We start from the raw sequence: 24930 nt of genomic DNA on the forward strand, positions 1-24930 counted from the left end.
CAACCTGTGTGACGCGGTACACTAGTGTGCATCCACAAAATGCTTGGAAAAGTCAAGAATCGTATTTTTTGTGCAGCTTCTGTCGAGAATTCCCACTGATTGGTTCCATGCCACTCAGGTTGCACACCCCTGCCTCAGCTTCTAAAAATAAACACATAAAATTTTTTGGGGGTGAAGAAAATTTGTCAATGATTAATGGAAAATGTTCGTGCTGCTTGAAAGCTAATTTGAGATTCAGATTTAAATTTTAATCATTTTGATTGATGCACACATGTAAAAAATTAAGCTTTAATGTCATTTAATGACATCAATGATGTAAATATTTATAGTCACGATATTCAGCTACGATGTTAAATTGAATTCAAATTAATAATACAAGCTTTATTCGTGTAGAATTTAATTCCATATGGTATTGTGCTTTAATGTTCAGTTGAGAGTGGTTTTATGTCTTGATTTTGCTGTATGCTTTTATTGACTATAATTTCTAGCAGTTAGGAGATTAAATTTTATAGCCTCAAGAGAGTTGTTTGATTTTCATAAAACCATAAATTTTATTTCCTTTAATCCTTTTAATGACTTTTTGTAAAGTGCCTTGCAGCATTATTGTAATACAAATTTATTGAATGTTATGAGAAGTGATGAAACCTTTTGATTATTAAAATGTAGTTCTTAGAGATTTATTAAGACTAAGAAAGTCATAGAAATCAGCCATGAAGTCAAAGTTATCTAATTAGGAAGGCAAATAAGCTAAAAATTCAACTCCAAGCTAGGATGACTGTTGCCTCAGTACAGATTATATGAAATTCAGTCACAGGCCAGAGTCAAGCGGTTCAATACTCTTGATCTCGTCTCTAAAATGCTCTATAGTCCTGACCTAGTGACCTACACACAATGACAGCCAGTTGCGTATTCAAGGGAAGAAGAGAGAGGAATTAAGGGGTAAATCCGACTCTAGGCTAGTGTGAATTTGGCCTCAGGACAGTCCTCAGTCTCATTTTGACTCAAATCAACCTGAGGATGGATATTTTTACACTTCTACGCTGCATGCTTTTCAAGCATGTAATCAGTCAAAGTACCAATCAAATTGCTAAAATTATGAGATTTTGAGACAGGATCGAAGTCCAGAGCTTTCCAGATTTTTCTAGAAAATTTGTCGGAATCGAGATATAGTGAATTCAAAGCTTCCTTTTTGATATTTTCAGAGCATCCTCAATTCCTTTTACTGTTTGTTAAGATATTCGAAAGCATGAACCCTATAGCCCCTCATTTTTTGCGTGCGATACATGTCTACATACCTAATATGGCCTAACATGAAAACAAATGGCTCTTACTCAGACCATAACTTGAGATTCATTCCATTTACTGGATCTGTTCCATCATTCAAGCACACAAATAATTAACAAAATTACTCAACTGCTCACACTTCCTTCAAAACCTTAACTATTAGACTTCATTAGTTAATCACCCTTAACGAGAATTTCATTCATCCAAACGGAAGTCAAGTTGATATTGAACTTTCTGGTAAAGGAGAGAAAAAACTGATCGATAAAAATAATTATATTGACACCCATTAAAAATTCACATAAAGCCACTTTTATATTCATATCCATTAAAAAATAATAAATCAGGAACTGAATTTTTCCATTAAAAAATATTAAAGTCATAAGGAATGTTAATCAATGAATGAATTGTCGACATTTTTGCAGACCTTAAAATTGGTAAAAAAGGAATGCTTATGAATATCAATAAATAAAGTCATTAATGCCTTACCGTACCTCAATGTAAATGTTCAATTAAAAAAAAGTAAAAAGACACATTTACAGATGGAAAATTAGCATAAGTACATGTATTACATACACAATACCTTTATTGTCAACACTCTCGTATTCACTTACTCTATCGTCCCTAAGCATATGTATACCTTTTAGTCGATAAAAATGTGGCAAATAAATACAAATAAATGAAAATGTACATAAAATTGAAAAAATAAAAAAAAAAAATTTCTATGGATTCACATCCAATACAAAAGTTTTTTAGCGCTTTTTTGAAAATTATGACGAATATTAATTCAATTTGATCTGGTGGCTGACTGATACACTAGCTGGCATGCTGAGATACTAAATAGCTTGCTTGCTGGCTGACTCGTAGGGATGTGGGCTGGCTGGCATGTTAATTGACTTGTTGGCTGACCAACTGACAGGCTAACTGACATCCTGGCATACTAACTATGTTGCTTGTTGGCTGGTTGGCTTGTTGGTTAAGTAAAACGTGAAATCTTAGCAACCGGACATCGTTGAGGGCATACGATTGAAGCATTTGTTCAATACTATCGATTTACTGGCCTATCACTTGATTTGGAAGCTCTAAGTCCTCGCTAAATGCTTTCATGCTGAATGATTGTCTCTGAAACGTTCCATAAAATATATAATTATATATATAATTAATCGACATTAGATCAACTTATTAATTAGACCAGTACCAGTAATGCATGCAGCGGCACATCCGGAAATTGAATGAATTCGAGAATTGCCACGAAGGTGTTCTAATTTACTTCCTTCGCTGGTCCTACAGATCAATTGTGATCCATGACCTCCGAAAGAATTTGCCTCTATCGCTGGCTTCCTATTTTCCAATTTCCGATACCAAGTGCAATTTTTCTATCGACAGCTTCTTTCCAAGAGTTCTTTGGACGTCCATGAGCTCTTTTACCGTCCACGAGATGTGTTGCGAACAATAAAAGGTTACCAATCTCTGAACTAGACATTATGTCAAGTTATCACGTTGGGCTTGTAGATTGAACAGTCACATGCTAATCAAACACTAATCACTGAACAAAACTGCGTTCAAGTCCCTCGACAGCACGAGAATATTCAACACTTTATATTTTTTTCATATCAATTAGACCATTAGTTACCTTGGAGCTATAGACGACTTTTCAATTATTTCTTTTCTGTTCTGTACTCAACTGCCATTTTATTTCACTTATTGTCTTGTTGAAAAGTGCATGCAGTTCGCTTTAAGCGGAGCGATTCAAGTTATTTAATTATTTTCACTTTAGTTTTTCAATCAATTTTTGTGAGTTTTTTTAATTGAGTTTTTTAGTTGATAATTATTATTATTTTTATGCTTACACGACAAGCTTGAGAGACAGGATAATGAATTGGGGAAGAGTTTAATTAAAAAGGAAGTTTCTTTGACATGTGACAAAGTTCAATTGTGTGTCAATTTTAATGAACTAATTTTCAAATATTTTTTTTACACCAGCTATTGTTGGAGATACCACAGTGTGACATTAATTAGTTAATTAATCCGTCGATGTGAAATTTGATAGTGTATATGCGGTCGATTGTTTCGAGAGGTGGTTTATTAATTATTCGAATTTTGTGGTTGGAACGTATTTGGTGTGACACATTTACGTTCTAGAAAATATATATTCTACGTGTATTTAATTAAGACATTATTAAAGTTGAATAATAAATTTATATGAACAAAAAGTATGAAAATTCAGTGATTAATTATTGATCAATAAATGATAATTATGAGGTCTGTGTGAGTTTAAATTGGTTTTCTATATTCTTTATAGACTTTTAAATAATTGGATTTGATTTCAATCGATATTTTACAAATTTATGAAAAATAGTAGTGTTATTATGAATTTGAACCTAAACCAATTATTCCATGACTTTAAGTGTGACCTAGCGAGTGATCAATTGTACAGAATTTTTGAAGAATTGCCATAAAATTTCTGAATTTTGACCCTGGGACCCAAACTGGCAAAAAATTAGTCTGAAGAAATTTAAAGATAATCTAAACTCATATAGACTAGCTTAAACGTAGTTTGAAGTTGAAACGGAGTTTTTATGGAAAAGATGACATGCAAAAAGACCCCAAAGAAACTTCATTTAAGTACCATTTCTGTATCATGAAAGCATGCTCTTTGCCTGTTAGGGATCTTCTAATCAAACTTAAGTAAATGAAGAGATCTGCTTCAGAATTTATGAACATTATAATGGTTTGGGTAATACAGCGATAAATCAGCGATAGATTTTTTAAAAAATCTTTTGAAATTAGCAATTAATCAGCAATTTTCATTGATATTTTATGAAAATTCTATATAAAAATTTGTTAGGATTTAAAATTCTAGAAGAGTTTGAAGTCGACTCGAACTTTGTATTGATTTAAGTCGAGTTAAGTCGATTTAAGTCAACTTTTCCATAAAGGAAAAGCTCTAAATTCTAGTATATTTTAAAATAATTTTCAATTGAAATGGGCCAATATGGGGTCAATTTCTCTTACACTGGTATGGTACGGTACCACAGGATCAGTTGGTCAACACTGCCAACACAACAATACAACAAGTCCCTAAATGGGAAGCAGTTTCAAACCCAATCATCATCTGATTAAAATTAATTAAATTAAACAAAAATTTCCCCATCAAAATACATCTGAAAAAATTTCAAAAGATATCCAGATAGTCAAGTTCATCGCTAAAGATCACTTTAAAAAGAAATTTTCTAATAAAAATCTTGTTTATCTTTAATAGGAAAATGACTGTGACAACGGTGACTGATAATAAAATCAATAATAACCTAGGTGAGTACTCGTGCCAATAATAATCGTGTATGTATATATATCTCAAACTCTCATCACACTGACATTGTGCTGATAAAAGGCACATTAAATCATCAATAAAGAACATATTTGTTGTTGTATTTCCATTAACTTGTTGAGCTAATTTGATTTAGTGCCTCTGCTAATATAAAGCATTTGAAAATATTATTTTATTTTTTTCTTGCCTACACATGTGCTGTATATATCCATCTCATTCAGTCATGCAGACACTGTGCCTCAAGAAACGAAAAAATCACGTTTTACATGCGAAAAATCAATCAATAACGATTTTCAATATTTTTACTTCTTCTTCCATTTTCATGTTGTTCTGCTTATTCTGCACTTCCATTTACTAATTTGACACATTTAAAAAAAAAACATGGATGACGTAGACGATACTACATGGAGTTTGGAACGAGAAGTCGTACTGGAGCGTGTTGAAAATAAATCTTTTGGTATCTCGATCGTTGGTGGAAAGGTGAGTCAGTGAAAATTGTTGTATATTTTTGGAAAAGATTAATGTTGTTGAATGATTTTGGAATGAAAAAAAAAAAATTATTGATTGAAAATGAGTTTTGGAAATGTTGAAAAACGTTTTGTTTCTGTTATTGATTTTGAAGATAAATTGATGAATTTTTAAGGTAATTTGAAATTTTTTGAGAAGCAATGAGTCATGTAAATTGGGAAATTTTTTACCACAAAGTTGATTTGCTTCACAAACTTAATTTGATATACTAAAAAGAACTAAGGTGAGCTACTCAGAAGGACTGATTTGATCTCTGCAAAAAAGGCTGAATTGATCGCCTCCACAAGTTCTTCGAAGGCAACACGTTCCAAGAAGGATTGATCAGAAGAAAAACATTGAATGGTTAAGTAGACATCATTCAAAAGGTTAAGCAGACCTGAAATTAATGAGTTGACTTCCTTAAAAGAGCTATATTGACCTACATAGGACTAAGTTGACTTATCCATATATTAGTATTAAGACTCATACTAAGGGCTGAGTTGATATATTCCAGAAATGTGAGTTCATATTCTCGGAAACACTGAGTAAATATACCAAGAATGATTCAAAAGACATCTTTAAGAGGGCTGAGTTGTCCTGTGTAGTAAAACTGCATAGAAAGTTTGACAAGACCTACTTAGAAGGGTTAAGCTAAAATTCTTAAAATGACAAAGTTGATCAAGTTGACTGGGCTTAGTTGATCTACTTAAAAGGGCTGAATTGATCTGAATCAAATGACTGAGTTCAGTTAAGTTGAGCTCCTAGAAATGGCTAAGTTCAACTTTCTTAGAAATATTGATTAGAGTTACTATGAAGAGTTGAAAAGACATTTTAAAAGAGTAGAGTAGACAATCTTAAAATGGTTGAAAAGACCTATTCAGAAGGATTGAACCAACCTACTCAAAAGCACTTAGCAGACAACTATCCTAAAGACATCCTTTATTATATGTAATCATAGTTGGGATCTTTAATGTCATTCTAACTTCTTAAATTTTCCAATTTGATAACAAAATCCTAAAACCATCTGCAAAACTATAAATAACATTATTTTGAAGTTCGTCCAAAATAGCAGACCTGTGATGCAGATGTGGCCTTGAACGAGCTATAACTACACCCCCAAAACTGCAGGTGTACGTATCTAAAATACATCCGTGCGGTTCTTGGCTTAATCCTGATTTCTTTATATATTTACAATCATTTTAGCTAATTTCCTCAATGCCTTCAATTTGATTTTTACCTTTAAATTCAATCAAACATGATGAATAAAGACTTAGCATCAATTAGAAAAGAATCCTGAACATTTCTTTTTTCAACGACTGACCTTTCCGAATGTGTAGGTGATTGTGAGACTGTATCACACAAATAAAAAAGAAATGTTTCTCTAAATAACAATTAAATTTTAATCTATTCAAATTGCAGACCTTTTGAAACAAGAACACAATAAAAAAAAAAGTTAATTAAAAGACAATTCATGCAAATTTCTTTTCAATGGAAATCTTTTGTGTGAAAAAATATTCAATTTTGGTTTGACATTGAATATTTTAATGTGACTGGTTCTTTTACCTTCTTTTTTCCGATTTCGGGTCATGTTAATTTCAATTTCAGTCACGTTTATGTGTGCATTCGTATGTTCCTTTCCATTTCTTCTTGTTTTTTTGATGCCAAAAAATTACTTAATAGTGATTGAAATGATTTGACTTGACTTTTTATTTTCCGATAGGATATTCACAAGATGTGACTGAAAAGTTGACATTTTTGGGTATGAGATTATTAAGTTTATGATTGTTGACCTTCTTTAAATTGAGAATTTTTGAGCAGAATTGGGGCATTTGTTCTTTTAGATGAGGTGTACGAGGTGTAGTCAATATGGATTATTTGATAGTTTTGGAAGGTATTTGCAATAGACTGTTACAAATTTTGATGTTTACATATTGTAATGGAAGGGGGTTGTGTGGATGGTATGTAATGTTTTAGGAAAGACTTGGTCTTCATTACTTAGTAGCAGTATCCAGTAGAGTAGCAACAATTACCCATTTACTCGATTTTGATAACGTCTTCAATTTGAAATTTGAGTTATTTACATACTTAATGCAACCATGCTCCGTTTTGGAGCCAAGGTTACTCTAAAAGGGTTTTCATCTGACTCTTTTGTTGTTCTTATCACAAAATTTGTACAAAAAGGATAATTTTTCGCATCTAACTGGCATTCTCTTAGAGCTGTTCTACAACATGTTGCTTTTGGAGCTACAGGGCTTCTTGCACCATGTGGATTCCATCCAGGAGTAGTAAAACAAACTTGTGTCTCTGCCCCAGCATATACACAGCCTGCTTTATTGCGATATTGATAAAAAATCAAATTTCATACGTGTAAAACAGCGGTATCGCAGCGAAATCGAAGAACTCCTGGAAGGAAGCTGTCGCTAGAGATTGCATTTCGTATTGGCAGGCGGATGCTCACGATAAAACCAGCTTTAGGCGAAATCTGAAGGCAATGGATCACAGTTGATCTGGACGGCCAGCGAAGTAAGAAAGTAAATCAGCGGTGACTAAACTGTGTGTAGCGACACACTGGTGAGCTGGAAAAAATCTCAGGTTTTGATCTAGATTTTGAGGTTGAGCAAAAGCTCAATGTAATATCGAACAGATTTACTGCATTGGTATACAATAAGAAAGGTTTCGTTTGAAATGGTTTGTCGCGAACATTTTTCTAGGACTGAGATGTGTCATGGCTCAAAAAGGATGCTCAACTCTAAATCTACATTATTGTTGACTCAACCATTACAAATTGCAGTAGCCTTCCTCCCCTAAAAAGCCAGCAAATTAATTAAACAATCCCTTACATAACACAATACATGAGTTAAGATGCTCAAAGCTAAAGAAAGTTTAAAAACTATATTAAAAGCAAATTATCCAACAACACATGCACTGAATCACATAATCCTGTAAAATTAAAATGAAGCACTTTTCATGCTTACGCTAAACAAAAAAAAAGTTCATTTTAATTTCCCTACAAACAGAACAAATCTCTTAAATTGAAACAATCAGCAACTTTATTCATCTCAAAGAGGATTTTAAGGCAAAAAAAGCCAGGTAAAAGTTTCCACAAACTTCCACATCTGTTGTTAAAAAAAAAAAAAATATTTCAAGGACATCGTAAAACAAAATAATTCAAGGGTTTCGTGTCGCTCCGCTCGTGATATAGAAAAAGGAAAATTAATAACATAAAATTGTTCTGCTTTGGCAGAAAATTTCCACATAAAAACGCCATTCAATGTGTCGTTAATTTTCCATTATTAACTAAATTAAAGCTGACGACTTCTTTAATTTAATTAATGAAAGAAGTATGTACTTTGGTAATTACTTAAGATGAAATATAAAAAGGAGTATTTTGTATAGGAAAATTTGCTATTATTTTATCAGAGGATGATTAAATTTATTGAAAAACTTTTTGATTGTTTTTAGACCGAGTGACACAAATGAAAAAGAAGTCCGTCAAGGCCAGGGTCGAGGCTTTGATGTGGCATGTTGGCTTTAAATTGCATTCATCATCAACAGCACAATGTGACAAATTTTCTTCTCGGCGTAAAAATGGACCAAAACACCCATCAAGACTCCACTAAACAATAGATCGCAGCACAATGTAGTTGCTAGGACATGGCTACATCAACAAGTAGGTGACAAGTCTTAAAGGTGCCTGATATGGTTTCAAGGCCAGATATATTATCAACAACTTGGTGATGTAGCAATGTCCAATCAACCATAATGTGTTGCGGCATGTTTCATTAGCAGAGACGTGACAAACTCCTACTAATTTGTGTCACTCGGGTCAGAAAGTTTTTGTCAAAAAATTGTTTTAATTTGAATTTTGAGCTTTGTTTTCTTGTCAAGTAGCAATAATAAGATTTCTTGTGGATCAAGTAGAAGAATTCTTAAATCAAAAATTAAGAAAAGTTTGTCCCTAACAGGCATAGATTATGCTGTCAAGAGCTTAGTCTTCTTGTATATACTAGTTAAGGCTGCTATTGAAGGCACACTCTTTGCGTGCATCATAAATTAGCTAGTGAGTGTTTAAGTGAAAGCGTTGGAAGTAGTAAGACACATATCATGAAGGGTGCCCTGAAGTCTCGGTTTCGACGAATTATCGAGACTAAGACCATGAATTCAAGGAAATTCTTCAAAATTCAGTCTCGAGAAATTTCGAGACCGAAACTGAGAACTCCGCTTGTGCCATATCACATACTTACTTTAAATCTTTGGCGAAGGCGCACGAGAGCCCATTGCCGCCTTTAGAGTTAGATCTGTCTTTGGATAACATCTGTCAATTTCTAATTCCCAGCTTTTTTGAATCGTCGGTCACACATCCAAACCCTAAATGACAAAGAGACCGCTTCTAAGTCTCGTGATGTTCGGTAATGCATGCTATTTGGCTGTTAAAGAAATGTTCTCATTGAAACATGCTTACTAAGCAACATGCTCCATGATATGAGTAGTTCCTTGATAAGAAGCTCCAAAGCTCTATACATGCTCAGTATCTGTAAAAGATTCAAGAGCTAAGCAACTGCAATAATAGCTTCATACATTTCTCTGCAATTACCCACAATTCAAATAATCTACCTTAAATAAATAATTCAATCGACTGCAAAGAAAAATCAATTCAAATCAAATCGAAATTCCGCATATGCTTTAAAAAATCAATCCATCCTTCGAAAGCATTTCCATCTACTCAACATAAATTCTTTTTCCCCAAGAGCATTTTGTAACATGTAAAATTAAGTTCTTCAAACATATTTAAAGTAATTTTCCTTAAGTATAATTCATACATGAAGCATGAAATTACATGAAACATAATGGATGCAAGCAACAGAAAGAAATTCTTCTTAGTCACTTGAATAGCAAACATACACATATTGTGATAATGCAGATAAGCTAGATTCTTAGTCGATAATAAACTCATTTTCAACGAGTGAAAAAAAAATGTTTACATAATTTTCACATTTTCCGATTATGTATGATAAATAATGTATAAACAGCAAGTGCAAATAGATGTTACCGAGCGACACAAATGAAGAAGGCTTTGCCAAGGAGCTCTCCAGCTGTATGGACAGCTTGGCAGCCATATGAACGCCATTTTGCCTCAAAATTAAGGTGACTTCCATTTAGTATTAGTAAAATAGGTTTACCAGAGTCTTAAAAGTTCCATGACGGAACCTTAAGAGCTCCATGACGGAACCTTAAAAGTTTCATGCCGGAACCTTAAAAGTTTCATGCCGGAACCTTAAAAGGTCAATGACGGAACCCTAAAATCTCCATAACGGAACCTTAAAAGCTGCATAACGGAACCTTAAAAGCTCAATGACGGAACCTTAAAAGCTCCATGGCGGAACCTTAAAAGCTCCATGACGGAACCTTAAGAGCTTCATGACGGAACCTTAAAAGCTCAATGACGAATCCTTAAAAGCTCCATACCAGAGCCTTAAAAGCTCAATAACGGAACCTTAAAAGCTCCATGACGGAGCCTTAAAAGCTTCATGACGGAACCTTAAAAGCTTCACGACGACGCCTTAAAAGCTCCATGACGATGCTTTAAAAGCTTCACGACGGAGCCTTAAAAGGTTCCATGACGGTGCTTTGGAAGCTTCACGACGGAGACTTAAAAGCTTGACGAAGGACCTTTTTTCATTTGTGTTGCTCGGGGTCCATTCCTGACAATGAAAAAAGCTCATATGAATGAGTGACAATATAAAGAGATTTTGAATAATGATGACGGCCATAATCTGATAATGATGATCATCATGGAGATATTAAATAAATAATTTCATCTTCTTTACCTTTTTGTTGACCATTTTTGTGATACAGAACACAAAAAATTATCTTTACTATGGCTGGCACGTGTCCAGTGTGAATTTTTTATCTACTCATAGCTGGAAAAAATTTGAATTGAATTTTTTATTGCTGACACAGCTTAATATTCTCTGATTGGGGGATTAGGGGAGTTTATGGTAATAATGGAGATATTACAGCTTGTTATAGATTACATGAATAATGTAGATTTGTTTCAATCTTTATGCATTAATTTATGAATATTAATTTTTTTTATTTATGAAACGTTCAAGTTTTGCCGGTGATTTTAGAGAGGGGGATTTTTAGAGGCAATTGGTGTATCGAAAAATAATGAGAAGGAAATTAATGCAAAAGTATGGCTAATTTAAAAGATTAGATCCGTTATTTAGCATATCATGAGATGAATTTAGTGGACTTACCCGAAAAACAAAACTCAAAATCAGACCTCAGGTCTCCGTGGCTCTGACCAGATATAAACCAAATCGTGACTAAATCGTAAGCCAAACTTTAATTAGTAACAAATTCGTATGAAAGCCCTTGGGGTTAAATGCCATGCGGTTAAGTAGCCATTAATACATTACTTGCTGCAAAGATTTTTTTTTAAAAAAACTAATAAAATTTTTAAAGTTTCTCTTGTTTAAATTTCCTAGACCTCCACCTCCACCTGCTAAGGGTTTACTTGGTTTACTTATTACGTAACGTTCTTAGAAGGGAGGAGATGGGTTTGAAATTTAGACAAACCTCGAGCAATTCATATGATAGCTAAATCTGCCTCAAACATCCCGAATCATTAGATTGAAGAACCGAATCTTCTACTACTCCTGGCATCCTTCAAGAATCTTCTAGCTAAGTCTCTGCTCCAAAGTGGTGCAGTCTTTTCGAAATTGTGGAGTCTAAAGTGCCTAGTTACTTTATTCTTTACTTCCTTTGCTGGGGCGAAGTCCCAAGGGTTCAGTCAAATATGAAATAGCAGTGGCAAGCAATCTTCTTTTGTTAAACGGCACAATTAGTGGTCAGCCACGACTGAAATCGCCCATGACATTCGATTCATACCATTTCCAATATAGGTTCCCCACTTCTGTGCAATAATACTATATAATAAAATTATTTATATATTATAAATTATATATATAATATATATAATAAAACTAAATACTTATCGAAGTAATTAATTCTAATTATTATAAATTTGCCAAATTTGCATTTTAATTTTTCATTGGACATTTAAAAACCGATAGCAAATGAAAACCCCAAAATCCATTACACATCGATAATGTCCTATATTTCTATAAAACCACATCCATTAAATTAATTAATTAATTTTATTGGTACATATGAATGAATTTTTATTTTATGATAAATGTGTTCTCATGTCGAATGGAATAGGACATAAAATGTTGAGTAGGTAGACAAAATAATTACTGTGTAAAGTGGTGAGCTTCTGAACATGCTGACCACAAGATATTTAGATTCATTTACATTTTTGATTGGGTTAAGTGAATGTATGAACTAGAAATTAAATAGAAAATTGAAGTTCCTTAAAGTTTTTGGCAATTTTTAGGTTCATTCACTTTTCATGTCTTATTTTCCAACCAGCACCAAACAAAAACATAATTAAAATTCATAACTAAAACCTCCCCGAGCGACCCAAAACAATACAAATATGACATGAGGACTTAACTTCATTGCATCCGTTCATAAAGTCTTTATTATCCTTTACATAATTAAGTTGTTTTGCACATTAGACCAACAACAAAAAAAGAAAGTGTAAAATTATGTTAATTACATTTTACCTTTCTGTCCCATGTTCCTGTTTTATGACAACATATGCTTTTAAATTGTCTAACCTTTATATTGTTTTGTAATTTTATTTCACATAACATACGTGTACATCATAAAATGTCTTTTGAGAAAAATACCGTAAAACTTTAATGAGAATAAGAAAAACGTTTGCAGCTTGAATTTTGGAGAGGAAAGTAATCTGAAAATGTGGAAGTTTGGAAGGGTTGGCTGACTTGTTAAATGATTGCTGCATTATTAGATGCTAAGAATCAGAGTTGCAAAACAAGCACCTGTGACAGTCAAAAACCGTAAAAATTCTTATAGAAAAACCATTCAAATTATCAAGAATTTGTACGGTTTTCGCCTGTCACAAGTACCTGTTTTGAAACTCTACTTAGCATAGATGGAATAATCGATGCTAATGTCAGACAGATGCAAAGCCAGGAGATAGGGGATGGTTTTTGAGGCTCGAGCTATAATATTTAATGCCACTACAGTTCCTCTAAGTTAAAGAATAATGATAATTTGACAAAATTGAGGCTTTTGAACAACGTTCATGATGGTTAAAAAAGGATAAAGTTCCGCCATGGACAGAAACGGCTTTCTTTTGATGTTAATGAATTTATCCATGACTGAGCCTTGAAGGATTAATGGTTGAGCCTTTTCTATTTGTTTCGCTTGGAATTGGATTAGAACCTAGAAAACAAGTTCAAATCTGAAACATTTGAAGTATGAGTTCTGACTGAACGGACCAGAAAGGATATCAATGTACGAGCATTCGTACGTAGTTTGCGGTGAAATGGCATCAGTGGCCTAAATTGTAGAGCGTTAATCTAACGTTTCAAAGGTCCTGGGTGTGGAACAGCAGATTTAAATCACAGTGCCTTTAACTCATAAGGCTGGTCTTTTCAAGCATTATACAAAATACAAGTAAGGCCCAAGCAATTTAGACGTCAGTTAATGCTCGGAAATTACGTCATGCTTGATGTAGAGAAGCAGAAGCTGGGTTATGGAATACAAAGCTCTTTAATTTACCTACTTAATATTTCGCTGGAAAAACAGATCAATTGTGATCCATGGCTTCACTCAAACTTGATTCTGTAGCTATTCTGAAGATTAATATTTCAACTTAAAACAAAAATCAAGTCATCATTTAAAATTTATAAAAATCAAATTTTTTACAACCTAAATCCATTTAAAGCATTAAATCAAAATTGAGCTTTCTTACTTCCATTCCAACATCTGTAAGATTTCTAACGTGAAACAAATGAAGCATAACGTGTTGACTAAAGGAAAAGTTAATCTCCATTTATTATTGTACATGTGCGGATTGTGTGTGTGTGTGCGTGAATGTAAGCTTTTGTGTATGAAATTCCCAATGTTTACTTAATTAATAATAAGTCAACAAAACATAATAAGCGGATACATACAAAATGGCTTATATTGTTCCCAAATGAAAGTGAAAACAGGAAATTTGTCAAAAAAAGACATGAAAGAATTGTGGACTTTTGAGTGAATTTATTGTTATGTGATTTAAAACTTTTAAGCTTGACTGGATATTTATTTATTGTTGCGTATATTTGATAGGTTAATGTGTCAGGCGATTCATTGGTATCCGGAATTTTCATCAAAAATATCATTGCGGGAAGTTCGGCAGACTTATGTGGCTTATTGAAAGTTGGTGATAGGATTTTAGGTAAGCATTAATTCATGCATATTTTTTTTACTTTTGATGCGATTTCTGTCAGACTTTTTTTGGTTACGTCTAAGTTGACAATAATTCATAGGATCACTGTAATGTGAAATAATCCAATCAGCTTGATACTTGAATGTGAACCATATAAAGTTTCTTGCATTATTCATGCCACTGCACTAATTTTAGTGGGTGTGGATTTGGTTGCTGAAAAAGAGCAGCCAGCATTTAAAGTTGTTTAGATGATGGCATTGTTTTGCAGTCTAGTGAATAAAATTCTTAGAGTTGGGATGAAAAATATGTCAATTTAAGGAGATTTTTATCAAATGATTGACATTGACTAGACAATGCTTATGTTTACAATGTGTATTGACTGGCTTAATGAATTGTGAATTGATTCCATTATATCGATGTATTAAAATGGCGTTCTAAATATAATCAATGGATCGTTCAAAACTGTTATTGATTGAAAAATGAAGCATTTAAGGCGGGACAATGAAGCATTCAGGGGTTTACTCAGGAGCCATATTTACTTACTTACTTCGCTGGCCGTACAGATCAACTGTGATCCATGGCCTTCCTCAGATGTCGCCTATAACTGGATCTATTGCTGGCTTCCGCCTGCTAATTCCCAATACCAAATGCAATGCAGTCTCCATCAGTCAGCAGCCATACAGAAATGTATTATAGAATGAGTATGTCCTTGAATCTTAGTGCCATGTTCAAGAAACACAATGAAGTTGATGGAATTCCCATGCAATTCCCTGTGGCATCTGAATGAAGCCTTACAAATGAAGCCTTGTGTCGCACATGCCGTGCCTGCTCTCATCAAAAACTCTTGCAAAACTCGCTCTGAACTGCATCAAGGATTGACCTTAATATTTTAAATATACTCATTAAATTACTTTCCTTAAATCCAGCTCCTTCCTTAATTGAATCAATCCACTATCATTTCAAGTCATGCTAAAGTCATAACCCAGAAAATCTGATAGAATTTACATCTTTTTTATAAACAACATTGACCGTAAGACTAACGAAATTATTCTAATCAGCCGTCGACGGTATAGATATTCGACACTCAAGTCACGATGTAGCTGTTAAAACGATAAAAAATGCCGGCGATAAAATGACACTTCGTGTTCAAAGTCTAAATACTGGGGTATGTATAGTTAATTAGATTAAATTTTTTGTATTCCTTCCTTTTTGATATGATCTTTTATGGAAAGAATTGAGACATGCTTTCCTTTTAGTCCACAATTCACTTCGTTTTCAGTTTTTTAAGTCAGTGGTAGGCAACCTGTGTGCTGTGGTACAATAGTGTGGCGCCACAGAGCCATGAACCGTATGAAGTGTGATTCAATCAAGGCTTACCGTCAAGGTGTGCCTCAAAAAATAAAAGGTTGTCCACCACTGCCCTAAATTATCAAATAATTTCATTTAACATTTAAACGAATTTTTTAATTAAGTTTTTAATTCCGTTTCTTCTTTAAATTATTCATATTAATAGAATGCGGACGAGAGTACGATTGATTTCATCAAGAAAATACCACCGCCATTGACACCAGCAAAAACACCAATTCCTGAAATAATACAGGTAAGATATTGTCAGTGAAGGATAAGTGCGAACGAGGGTAAAATGTTGTCTGTTTTGCATAACAACATACAACAAGTGATACAGAAGGCTCATCGTACATAAATAATGAAAAAATGTAGTATAGGAGAAAATAAGGAAGATTAAGAACAGAAAAAATAATTTTAATAAGGAAAATAGCGTTGCGGAGGATATAAAAAAAGGTTGTTTAGGATGTCTTAAAAGTGTTTTTAAGGAATGATGAGCCAAAGGGAAAATTGTTCCTAAAAGAAAATTACAATTAAAAATGTGCAGTTCGTTGACTTTAGCTTAGGATGATGGAATATTAAAGGTAGAGATGAAGGGGTGTAGTTAGGAAATTTAGAATTTTTTTTGGGTTGGGACAACAGTTTCAGGTCTGCATATCGTGGATTTTAGATATAATAGATGATTTTGATCCCAAAAAACCCTCCCTAACTCCCAACCTGGATGAAGGCATGATTGAGAAAAATGAGAAAATACTTTTATTGCTTTCATCCTTTATACTAACTGTATAAATCAATTTAGATCCATTACCCACCCTAGAAGGCGCCTAAAGCTGACTCTTTCGTTGGTTACAGCTTGCTAGGTGTAACATTCTTTCTATTGACAGCTTCTTTTTGCTACCCACATGATCTGTTGTCATCTAAAAAATTGAACCTTTCTGAATAAAACTTCTAAAAATAATTTTATTTGACAATTTTCATTGCGGAAAATTTTATTTAACACCTTGATGTCAGGTGAAATTTTGATATTTCATGATGTCTAAATATAAAGAGAATTCTTGTGAAACATATAAAAAATATTCTGTGTACAAAAATTGACTGAATTCGGAGGAACATTAGGAAATATACTTAGCTTTAAATCTCTAAAATTAGAAAGCTTTTGACAAATAAATGATAGTGTAGAGATTCTGATGTATATATATTGTCATGCCTTCCTATATCACACTTATAATAGTATTCCTTAAACTCATAAATATTCATATTTTGTGCCAATTATCTTCCAAGGCTCAGGCGCTCATCTGTTGAATTTGTAGAAATTAATACAAATCTCAGATAACATACTTACTTTCTTGGTTGGGGTGCACGGGGCCCATTGTCGCGTTTAAAGAACGTTTGTAGACAGCTCTTTCTTTCGATAACTTCTGCTAATTCCTGATATTGAGAACTCTAGCGTCCTTATCAACACAGCAAATTCAAGACATTTTTTTGGTTTTCCTCTCGATCTGAATAGAATAGAATATAATGTTGGGTTTGCTTATAGCAACGGCACTGCGATCGATGATCTGTTGTACCATCCCAAATTCTCTACAAAATGCCTATGTCCTTGATGAAGCCAACAATGTCCAAATAGCGTCCAAATCTCGATCTGAAACTTCAGATTAATTTATACAATTTTCAGATGTGTATCTGAGCTTTGTTATTGATGATTTATTCTAAAGTATTTCTAAAATTCACATAAGTATCGCCGAATGATTATGAAATATTTTTTATACTGCAGAACTGTCAGATCAGAGAAATCCTGAAACCAGTAAACTCCCTAACAGACAAAGAGAACGTTTTAAGGAACCGTAATGGTTTCATGAAAATATGCTCTATTTCTATTAAGTGACATGTTCTTAAGGGCGCCACTTCCTTGTCGCAAGACACGAAATTGCCCAGACGTTACTTTGGACGTTGATTATGTTTCATTTTTATGCTGAAAAATACGTTTAATCGCATTGTATAGCTCGGGAATAGCACTCAATAAACACTTTAAAACTAGGCTACTGTTAAATCTCAAATTTCAACAAATTTCCTATCAAAATCTCAAAAACTAAAAAAACAATAAAAATCATCACGCAATAAAACAAAAATGCAGCTTAAAACAAGCATCATCCATAAAAAAAAACCAATAAAATTTTAACATAACCACATGAAGTAATAAGTAAACAGTTCGAGGACTAGAAACACGAAAATAATAACAATAAGTAAATATAGTAAATGGGCTGAGACTTGATGTCTATTTATCTCACTTCCCTACTTCTTTTTATCGCACTAACAGACATAAAGTGCTCCATAAAAAAAGAAAAAGTTAAAAAAGCTTCTTGAAAATGAGGCAAAACCAAAACAGAACAACACATTATTTATGTCACGTTTTACGTGCGAACGTGAAATTTTTTTTTTTTTGGTCTAGTTCAAAATGCGGAAAATATTTTTTTCATTTTTGGAACCACACAATTTTTGCCATAATTTAATCATCACTCATATTTTTTTTTTGTTCACTCTATTCTTTTTATCTATTTCCATCGCTCACTTCACTTGTCTACTATTTTGTATCCAATAATTCATCATCATATCTAACCAATCTCAACCATTATCAACATCCTACTCTATGGACGTACAAACCATGATAATAACAACAATCAGGAGGGTTTAGAAAAAGAAGACTTAAAAGAGGAGATGAAGGATGATATAAAACCGATGCAGCCATTAATAAAGGAACCGAAGAAGAGCGCATCGAATGGTGCGATGGTAAAGTATTTCAAACATTTTCTTCTTTTAATGATTTTTCTATTGCTTTTTTTTTGGTGATGATTGACGAATTTAATTTGGTATGATGAAAGATGATCAAATAGATGAGAAAGATTGAATTATGACATTAGAGGAGTCATTGACACCACTCTTAAAGGTTCAGGAGGGGAAGACCCGATCGGAACTCTTTGAAATGTTGTAGAACAGCCACTTGTCGAAAACAACCGGATTTGCCTAGTGGCTGCCACTAGAGATGTCAATTATTTGGGTTTTTACTATTTGTACAAATACCCAAATACCCAAATATTAAACCCCAAATATTTGTACAAATATTTTAAAAAAAAATTTGGTCTTAAAAGTAGGCCTTAGGACCATTTTGCAGAATATTTCTTGTAAAAGTTGTCTCAAATAACTGCTGAGCATTTTTTACAACATTGTAAAAGCCATTCCCCGCTTAGTTTAATTAAAATCAACTTAAAACCAAATTGCCACCCACAAGAGTTGAGACAACGACAGCAGATTCTTGAATATTTTTTTTTCTTTATAGGTTTTAATTCTTCAGGAACATTTTTGTCTTGTGTAGATCAACAAAACCACTTTGACGCAGATTTAACTTTCTATTATCTGCATACAGGAATATAATTATCTCTCTGAAGGTCACATATTGTGTCTGCAATTTTTCCACAAATTTACAGTAGATCTGATATAATCAGTATGATTTTTGGTTAGGATTTTGGTAATGATAATGCTAAATTTATGCAACTTTTCTATACTTTCTTCTAAGTTCCATTATATAACCAAAATATAACTTATATTCAATAAAGATGTGAGATTAAATTCATATTGGCAAAAAATTGACACTAAAAAGTTCAATCTGCTGTCTTCAGACATTCCCTACGCGCGGCAATGGGCTTTCGTGCGCCCCAGCCAAGGAAACAAACAATCAAAAATTTCAATAAAAATCAGAAATTTTATGAAAAATTTCCTAAAAAGTCAAGATTTTTAGCAGACCCAAATAAATTTGGGTTTACACCCAAATATTTGGGGTACCCCAAATACTGCAAAATACCCCAAATATTTCGGTATTTGGGTATTTGTATTGACATCTCTAGCTGCCACTTGGTTCTAAGTAAACTACTACCTCGTCGCCGAGGTGGCAACATTTCAAAGAGTGCCGATCGGGAGAAATGGAAATTACAGAAACTCAAATTATTCATTTTTGAAAGTGTTCGTTGTTTTGTAAAACTACAAGTCCCGAGCGACACATCATGATGATGACGTTGTAAAAGCACCTTAAAAGTGTAGCCATTGCGATTGCTCGTCAGATAAAACGGATGTTGAAGAGCCTTTAGGCCACTTTTACGTCTTTTTGATAATTGGTAACAAATTCGGAATTTTGAAAACTATCCTGCGAGTTTCGGGTAAATCTATAGTTTCACTCAAAATTTTTCTAATTTTCTATTCGAAGATGTAAGGAATTTGGTTGAAAAATCCATCTAAAATCATTCATTTTTTAATTTCTGTTAGAAATGCGCATCAAAATTTTTCAAATTTTTATCATTGTCGTACGTCTATGAGCAGGGTTAAAGATGACTTTCCGCCTTATTTCTTTACAAATTCCTACACAATTCGTTCAAAATTGCTTCAAAGGTATCAATTATTATTAGGGTATTTTATTGTATAGCTTGGAATATTTGACGTTAAAAATCAGAGGTTTATTAATATTCAAGTTTTAATTGTTGATTTGCCTTCAGGTTAGTCCCTGGGTTAACCGTTTTAATTTGGGTCGAACTCGTATAGAACTTTTGTTGCTTTGGTATAGGTAATTATCTTTGTATTGGTGTATATTTTCAACTGGGTTCTATTATACTCACTGAAATACTGATCATTAAGTAAAAATGCGCTTTTGTCCATCGATAACACGAATACTTTCAAATTGGTATCTAATCTCAAAATTTACGCTTAGATCTACAAAGAAGCTTAGAGTAAAACTACAAATTTGATCAATTCACATAATACATCCTAATCTAAACTGAATTCGTCAATCAAAAATACCCCCCCAAAAAAAAAAATCAATAGATTCATCATAGTTTTTTTTTTGCATGATTGATGATAGCTTGATGTTTCATTCGGGATCTATTTGTATTAATCTTTTTACTTATATGCATGCCTCAAACAACCACAACATACATAAAATTACAACAAATAAAAACATTCTTAATATAAACTCTATTTTTATATGTGGACGGCCTTTAATGTGTTATGTTACTTACAATAAAACTTATTTTTATGTATATCTATATATGTATATGGGAATAATTAATATTAAGAGCCCGGAGATTGATGATGAAGATCAGTTAATGGTTATGGTTAATAGAAGTTCAGGTTTTACACCGGTTCCTGACACAGGTTTGTATGATGTTATATGCATGATTGTTTGAAATTTTAATGATTATTGGGAGCTTGTGGTGAACAGGGTGACATGGTATGTGTTCAAAATTCAGGAAGGCTTGCTAAATTTTGAACTTGTTTTGTGGTTTTGTGATATGTTTAATGTTGGATATGGTGATAATTGAAAATACTTGTTTGGATATAATTAGGGACTAGATACTAAATTATTGCTGGAGTTTGGGGATGTTTGGATAATTAGGAAAGCAAAATAGCTTTTAGGCAGGCTGTAAATTTAGTAAGAGCTTGAAGGCGACTCGTGTCATGAGGTCTGCTGTTGTTGATTTTATACTGTGGGCAATACAACGATAGCAGCTGTGCAATGAGCTTTGTAAAGAGAACTAAGGTTTAAGTGCTTTTTTGCAACGCTCCAAAATGATCCTGAGTAGCTCAGTGGTTAGAGCATGCGACCGGAAATTGAAGGACGTGAGTTTGAGTCTCATTCGGTCTATTTTGTGTGGAAACGAACCTTTCATCCCTAGAACCTTATAAAGCAGTAAGATTCCTAACGATGATTTGTATTTAAGTTACAAATCAGTCGAATGACCCACAATCAGATATTAAGCTCCCTAAAATCTCCAAAAACAAGCCTAATTAAACCAGCTCTACAAACATGCCACTCAATGTCACCCTTAAGATCAAATCCGCAAATTTCACATCCCATACTCATTATATTTCATCCTTAATTGTTAATTTTAATGAATGCTGAGTTTTAAAAAAAGAAAAAATTTTTAAATAATAACAACAACAAAAACACAACCCCGTCCTATTAGAATCTGAAGGGTCATCGGATGAAGATGAAGATAATCGTGAGATGGAAGGCAAAACTTATACGGCATCAGGAAATGAGGTACATGAAACAAGCAAAAAAAAAATCCTTTTTCTTCTTTTATTTCTTGTTAAATCCCATCTACCTTACATGTGTATTCTAGTCTAGTTGTTCATTGTACATGACATGATTTTAATTGTAGACAACATGAAGTAATTCATGTATTTTTTTCTTTATTCATTCTCAATCTGTAGATCGACCGAGCTAGTGCAGGAAATGTGAAACGTTCAAAAGAGGAAGTGGCTGCAGATCCCGAGAAGGAAAGCGATTTTGGCTATACGATGAGTAAGTACCAAAAAAAAGTCATTAAATTAAATTAAATTTCTCGTGAAAATTTTTTTATTAAAATTATTTAAATTAAAATGAAATGAAAGCACGTGAGACATCAAAAACATATAAAAGCTCGTCACTTAATAAAAATCACCGAACGTCATAGCCTGCGAGATAAAAAAAAAAGTACAATGGATATGGTGTTGACTTAAGAGTCAACCACAAAAAAAGCTTTTTGTGTATGCCTCAAAGCTATTGAAGCTTTATATCAAAGAGAAATTTGTATCGTAAACGACGCAATGCATGCAATAATCCCCACGACATTTGGAATTAGAACTGTACAAAGAATATAAGACAGATAGACGATGAATGTGTATATGCGTACATGTGTGAGCTTTCTCATGTTTTTATAGCACACAATTTAAGTTCCAAAAGTTTTATTTTTTATTACTTCTGGATTTATACTGACGCAGTTCCAACTTTGGATATGGGTGAATATTCAGGCTGTTCTTTATAAGGCGTGAAAGGCAATGAAGCTATAAATTTTTTTTTTCTTGGTGCTGTCTAGATTGAAACTTAATAGCATCCATTTAATCCTGTTAAGCCATTCGCGGATGAAGGACTCCTAATCCTCCAAATTTGCACTGAAATAGCATTAAAATGAACTTAACTTAATCCGATTTTATAGCTAAAAGCTCTCACATTTGTGAGGCTCAATGGCTGCAAATTGGAATGAGTAAATTTCTTGGGCTGTAATTGAAATAATTTGGCATTTCCAATTCTTAACCTTTTTATCGTAACGTCGGGTGAGGCTGGTATGTCTAGTCGTAAAGGTTTCTGCACGAGTACGTCTATCTGGTGATCTTTAAACCCCTTAATTATTCTATGAAATTTCCTTCATTGATTCCAATGAATTATGTATGTGTAGGCAGACTTTCTCACAATTTTGACATGACCGGATGGAGTAAAGTAAATTAAAAATTGAGTTAAACAACAAACAGAACATATCCTTATTGACAATATAACTTCTATACTGTGTAATTTTGTAGTCGATGTCACATTCAATGACCCTTATCATTATGTATATTGTATTAAGTCTACTAACCTTGATAATGGCCTTAAATGGAATTGAATCATTGTTGGATTATGATTATTTGCTTTAAGTGATGCGATGGTAGTCGGTTATGGTTATCGGAATCAATTATTGTAAGTGAATTTGGATGATTTGCATTAAATTTATAAGCAAGTTGTATGGAAATTGACTGGGATTGGCCAATTGGTGGGAATTTAGGGTTATTTTTCTGATATGTTCAGTTTTTTTTGGAGGAGATAGCCTTAATCACTGCAATGAGCATGTCAGATTGGACAAATTGGACAATTTGATCCTAGGCTGGCATGGTTCTGACACGATCCCAGTTTTAATTTAAATCTGGCATGATTTAGTGCCAAATTAGGTTCAAACCCGTTGTGACTATGATAGAATCATAAATCCGATTTCAAGCCGGCGTGGTAGTAACATGGTGCTGAATTTAAACCGAATCACGCTGGTTAGGTGCCGGATTTTGGATCGATTGATCAACTAGTGCTATTTGGTATCACAGAAAGCACATGGTGCAGAAATTGCCTTAAATTTGACCACAAGTCGACTTAAATATGACCTAGGGCTGGATTTCATTGGATCTGGCCTGATGTCATAGTCACACTGGCCCGAGGATAGTTTTCCAGCCATTTCTGTTCCGTGTGCCATTTCTGTTCCATTGTATGTTGGTGACTGCAATTGCACAACATCCATGCCACTTTATGCAATTCCCTTAAGAACAGCTTTATAAAATTCTCAAAATGAATTATCTTCCGTAATAATTTAAAATTAGTAATTCAGGTTTAAGGACCATCTGCAATTCCGCCAAAATGAAAATACTTCATAATGTCTCTTATGTCATAAATCTCACAGGACATCCCCAAAAAAGTAATAAAATTACTTAAATTTCTTTTTATTATTGCACGTAAAAATGATGCCTACTCCCAACAAGGACAAGTCTCATCAACAATTTCATTTTATCGCAGCTAAGAAAAATGCGCTAAAAATAAAAAAAAAATTTTTGGATGAGAAAAGAAGAAGAGAAAGTAAAAGAGAAATGAAAAGAAGAAAAAAAATACAAGGATGTAGCTATACATAAATATAGATATCGTAACATATATGTGTGTTTAAGTGCCATGATAAACGGAAAAAATTGTAGGGAGGGAGGCAGAGAATCACACAAGAATTGAGAGTAACAAAAAAAGGAAATAAATTTTGATAAGATAATGTTTTATAACATTTAAAATGAGAGAAAATCGTAAAAAAAGAAATAATTTTGAGAATGAATGTGAAGGAAATCGCATTGAACTTTGAACTTCACGTGGATATACGTGTTGCCATACACATCATCACCAAACATGCCCCATCTGCGCAGATCTCGCTCACCTCTCACGAGCGACTGACTAAAAATTCTCTCTCGCGCTCATTTCCGAAACCCGAGAGTCAGGCTCAGCATTCATGTGCAAAACAAGTCTGTGAAAAAAAAAAGCTATGCTTTTCAGTAAAATAGAAAAGTTCGTCAAATACACATTTGATTTTTAATTTCGCATTCGTTAGATGTTGTATATTTTATATTTTATATGAAAAAAAATTCTCATTTTATAATCTCAAATTAAGGCATAAAAATTAAATAATAATAAAATATTAAATGTACAAAAAAATAAAGAATTTTTTTATATTCGCGCGGAGACGAAAGAAAGGAACAAACTAAGTGCTATTTTTTTTTTTTGTTGTGTGTGAATATTTCA

General features: G+C 33.2%; 1 protein-coding gene across 4 annotated transcripts in view; it reads left to right on the forward strand.

Moving 5' to 3' along the window:
• inaD (inactivation no afterpotential D) overlaps window positions 1–24930 on the forward strand; it is an 83578-nt gene that overhangs the window by 19766 nt on the left and 38882 nt on the right. For 3 of the 4 annotated variants that reach the window (XM_070650224.1, XM_070650225.1, XM_070650227.1), the window contains exons 3-11: window positions 4544–4593; window positions 5004–5089; window positions 14327–14435; window positions 15485–15591; window positions 15940–16026; window positions 18453–18557; window positions 20888–20966; window positions 21779–21855; window positions 22029–22119. In XM_070650224.1, the coding sequence (XP_070506325.1) occupies window positions 4544–4593; window positions 5004–5089; window positions 14327–14435; window positions 15485–15591; window positions 15940–16026; window positions 18453–18557; window positions 20888–20966; window positions 21779–21855; window positions 22029–22119 (791 nt within the window). The remainder of the gene's footprint in view (window positions 1–4543; window positions 4594–5003; window positions 5090–14326; window positions 14436–15484; window positions 15592–15939; window positions 16027–18452; window positions 18558–20887; window positions 20967–21778; window positions 21856–22028; window positions 22120–24930) is intronic. The other variant, XM_070650226.1, reaches the window with a different exon arrangement.

This window comes from Chironomus tepperi, unplaced genomic scaffold, assembly GCF_022539635.2.
Source record: "Chironomus tepperi strain 1889 unplaced genomic scaffold, CSIRO-AGI_Ctep_v1 contig_445, whole genome shotgun sequence".
NCBI lineage: Eukaryota > Metazoa > Arthropoda > Insecta > Diptera > Chironomidae > Chironomus > Chironomus tepperi.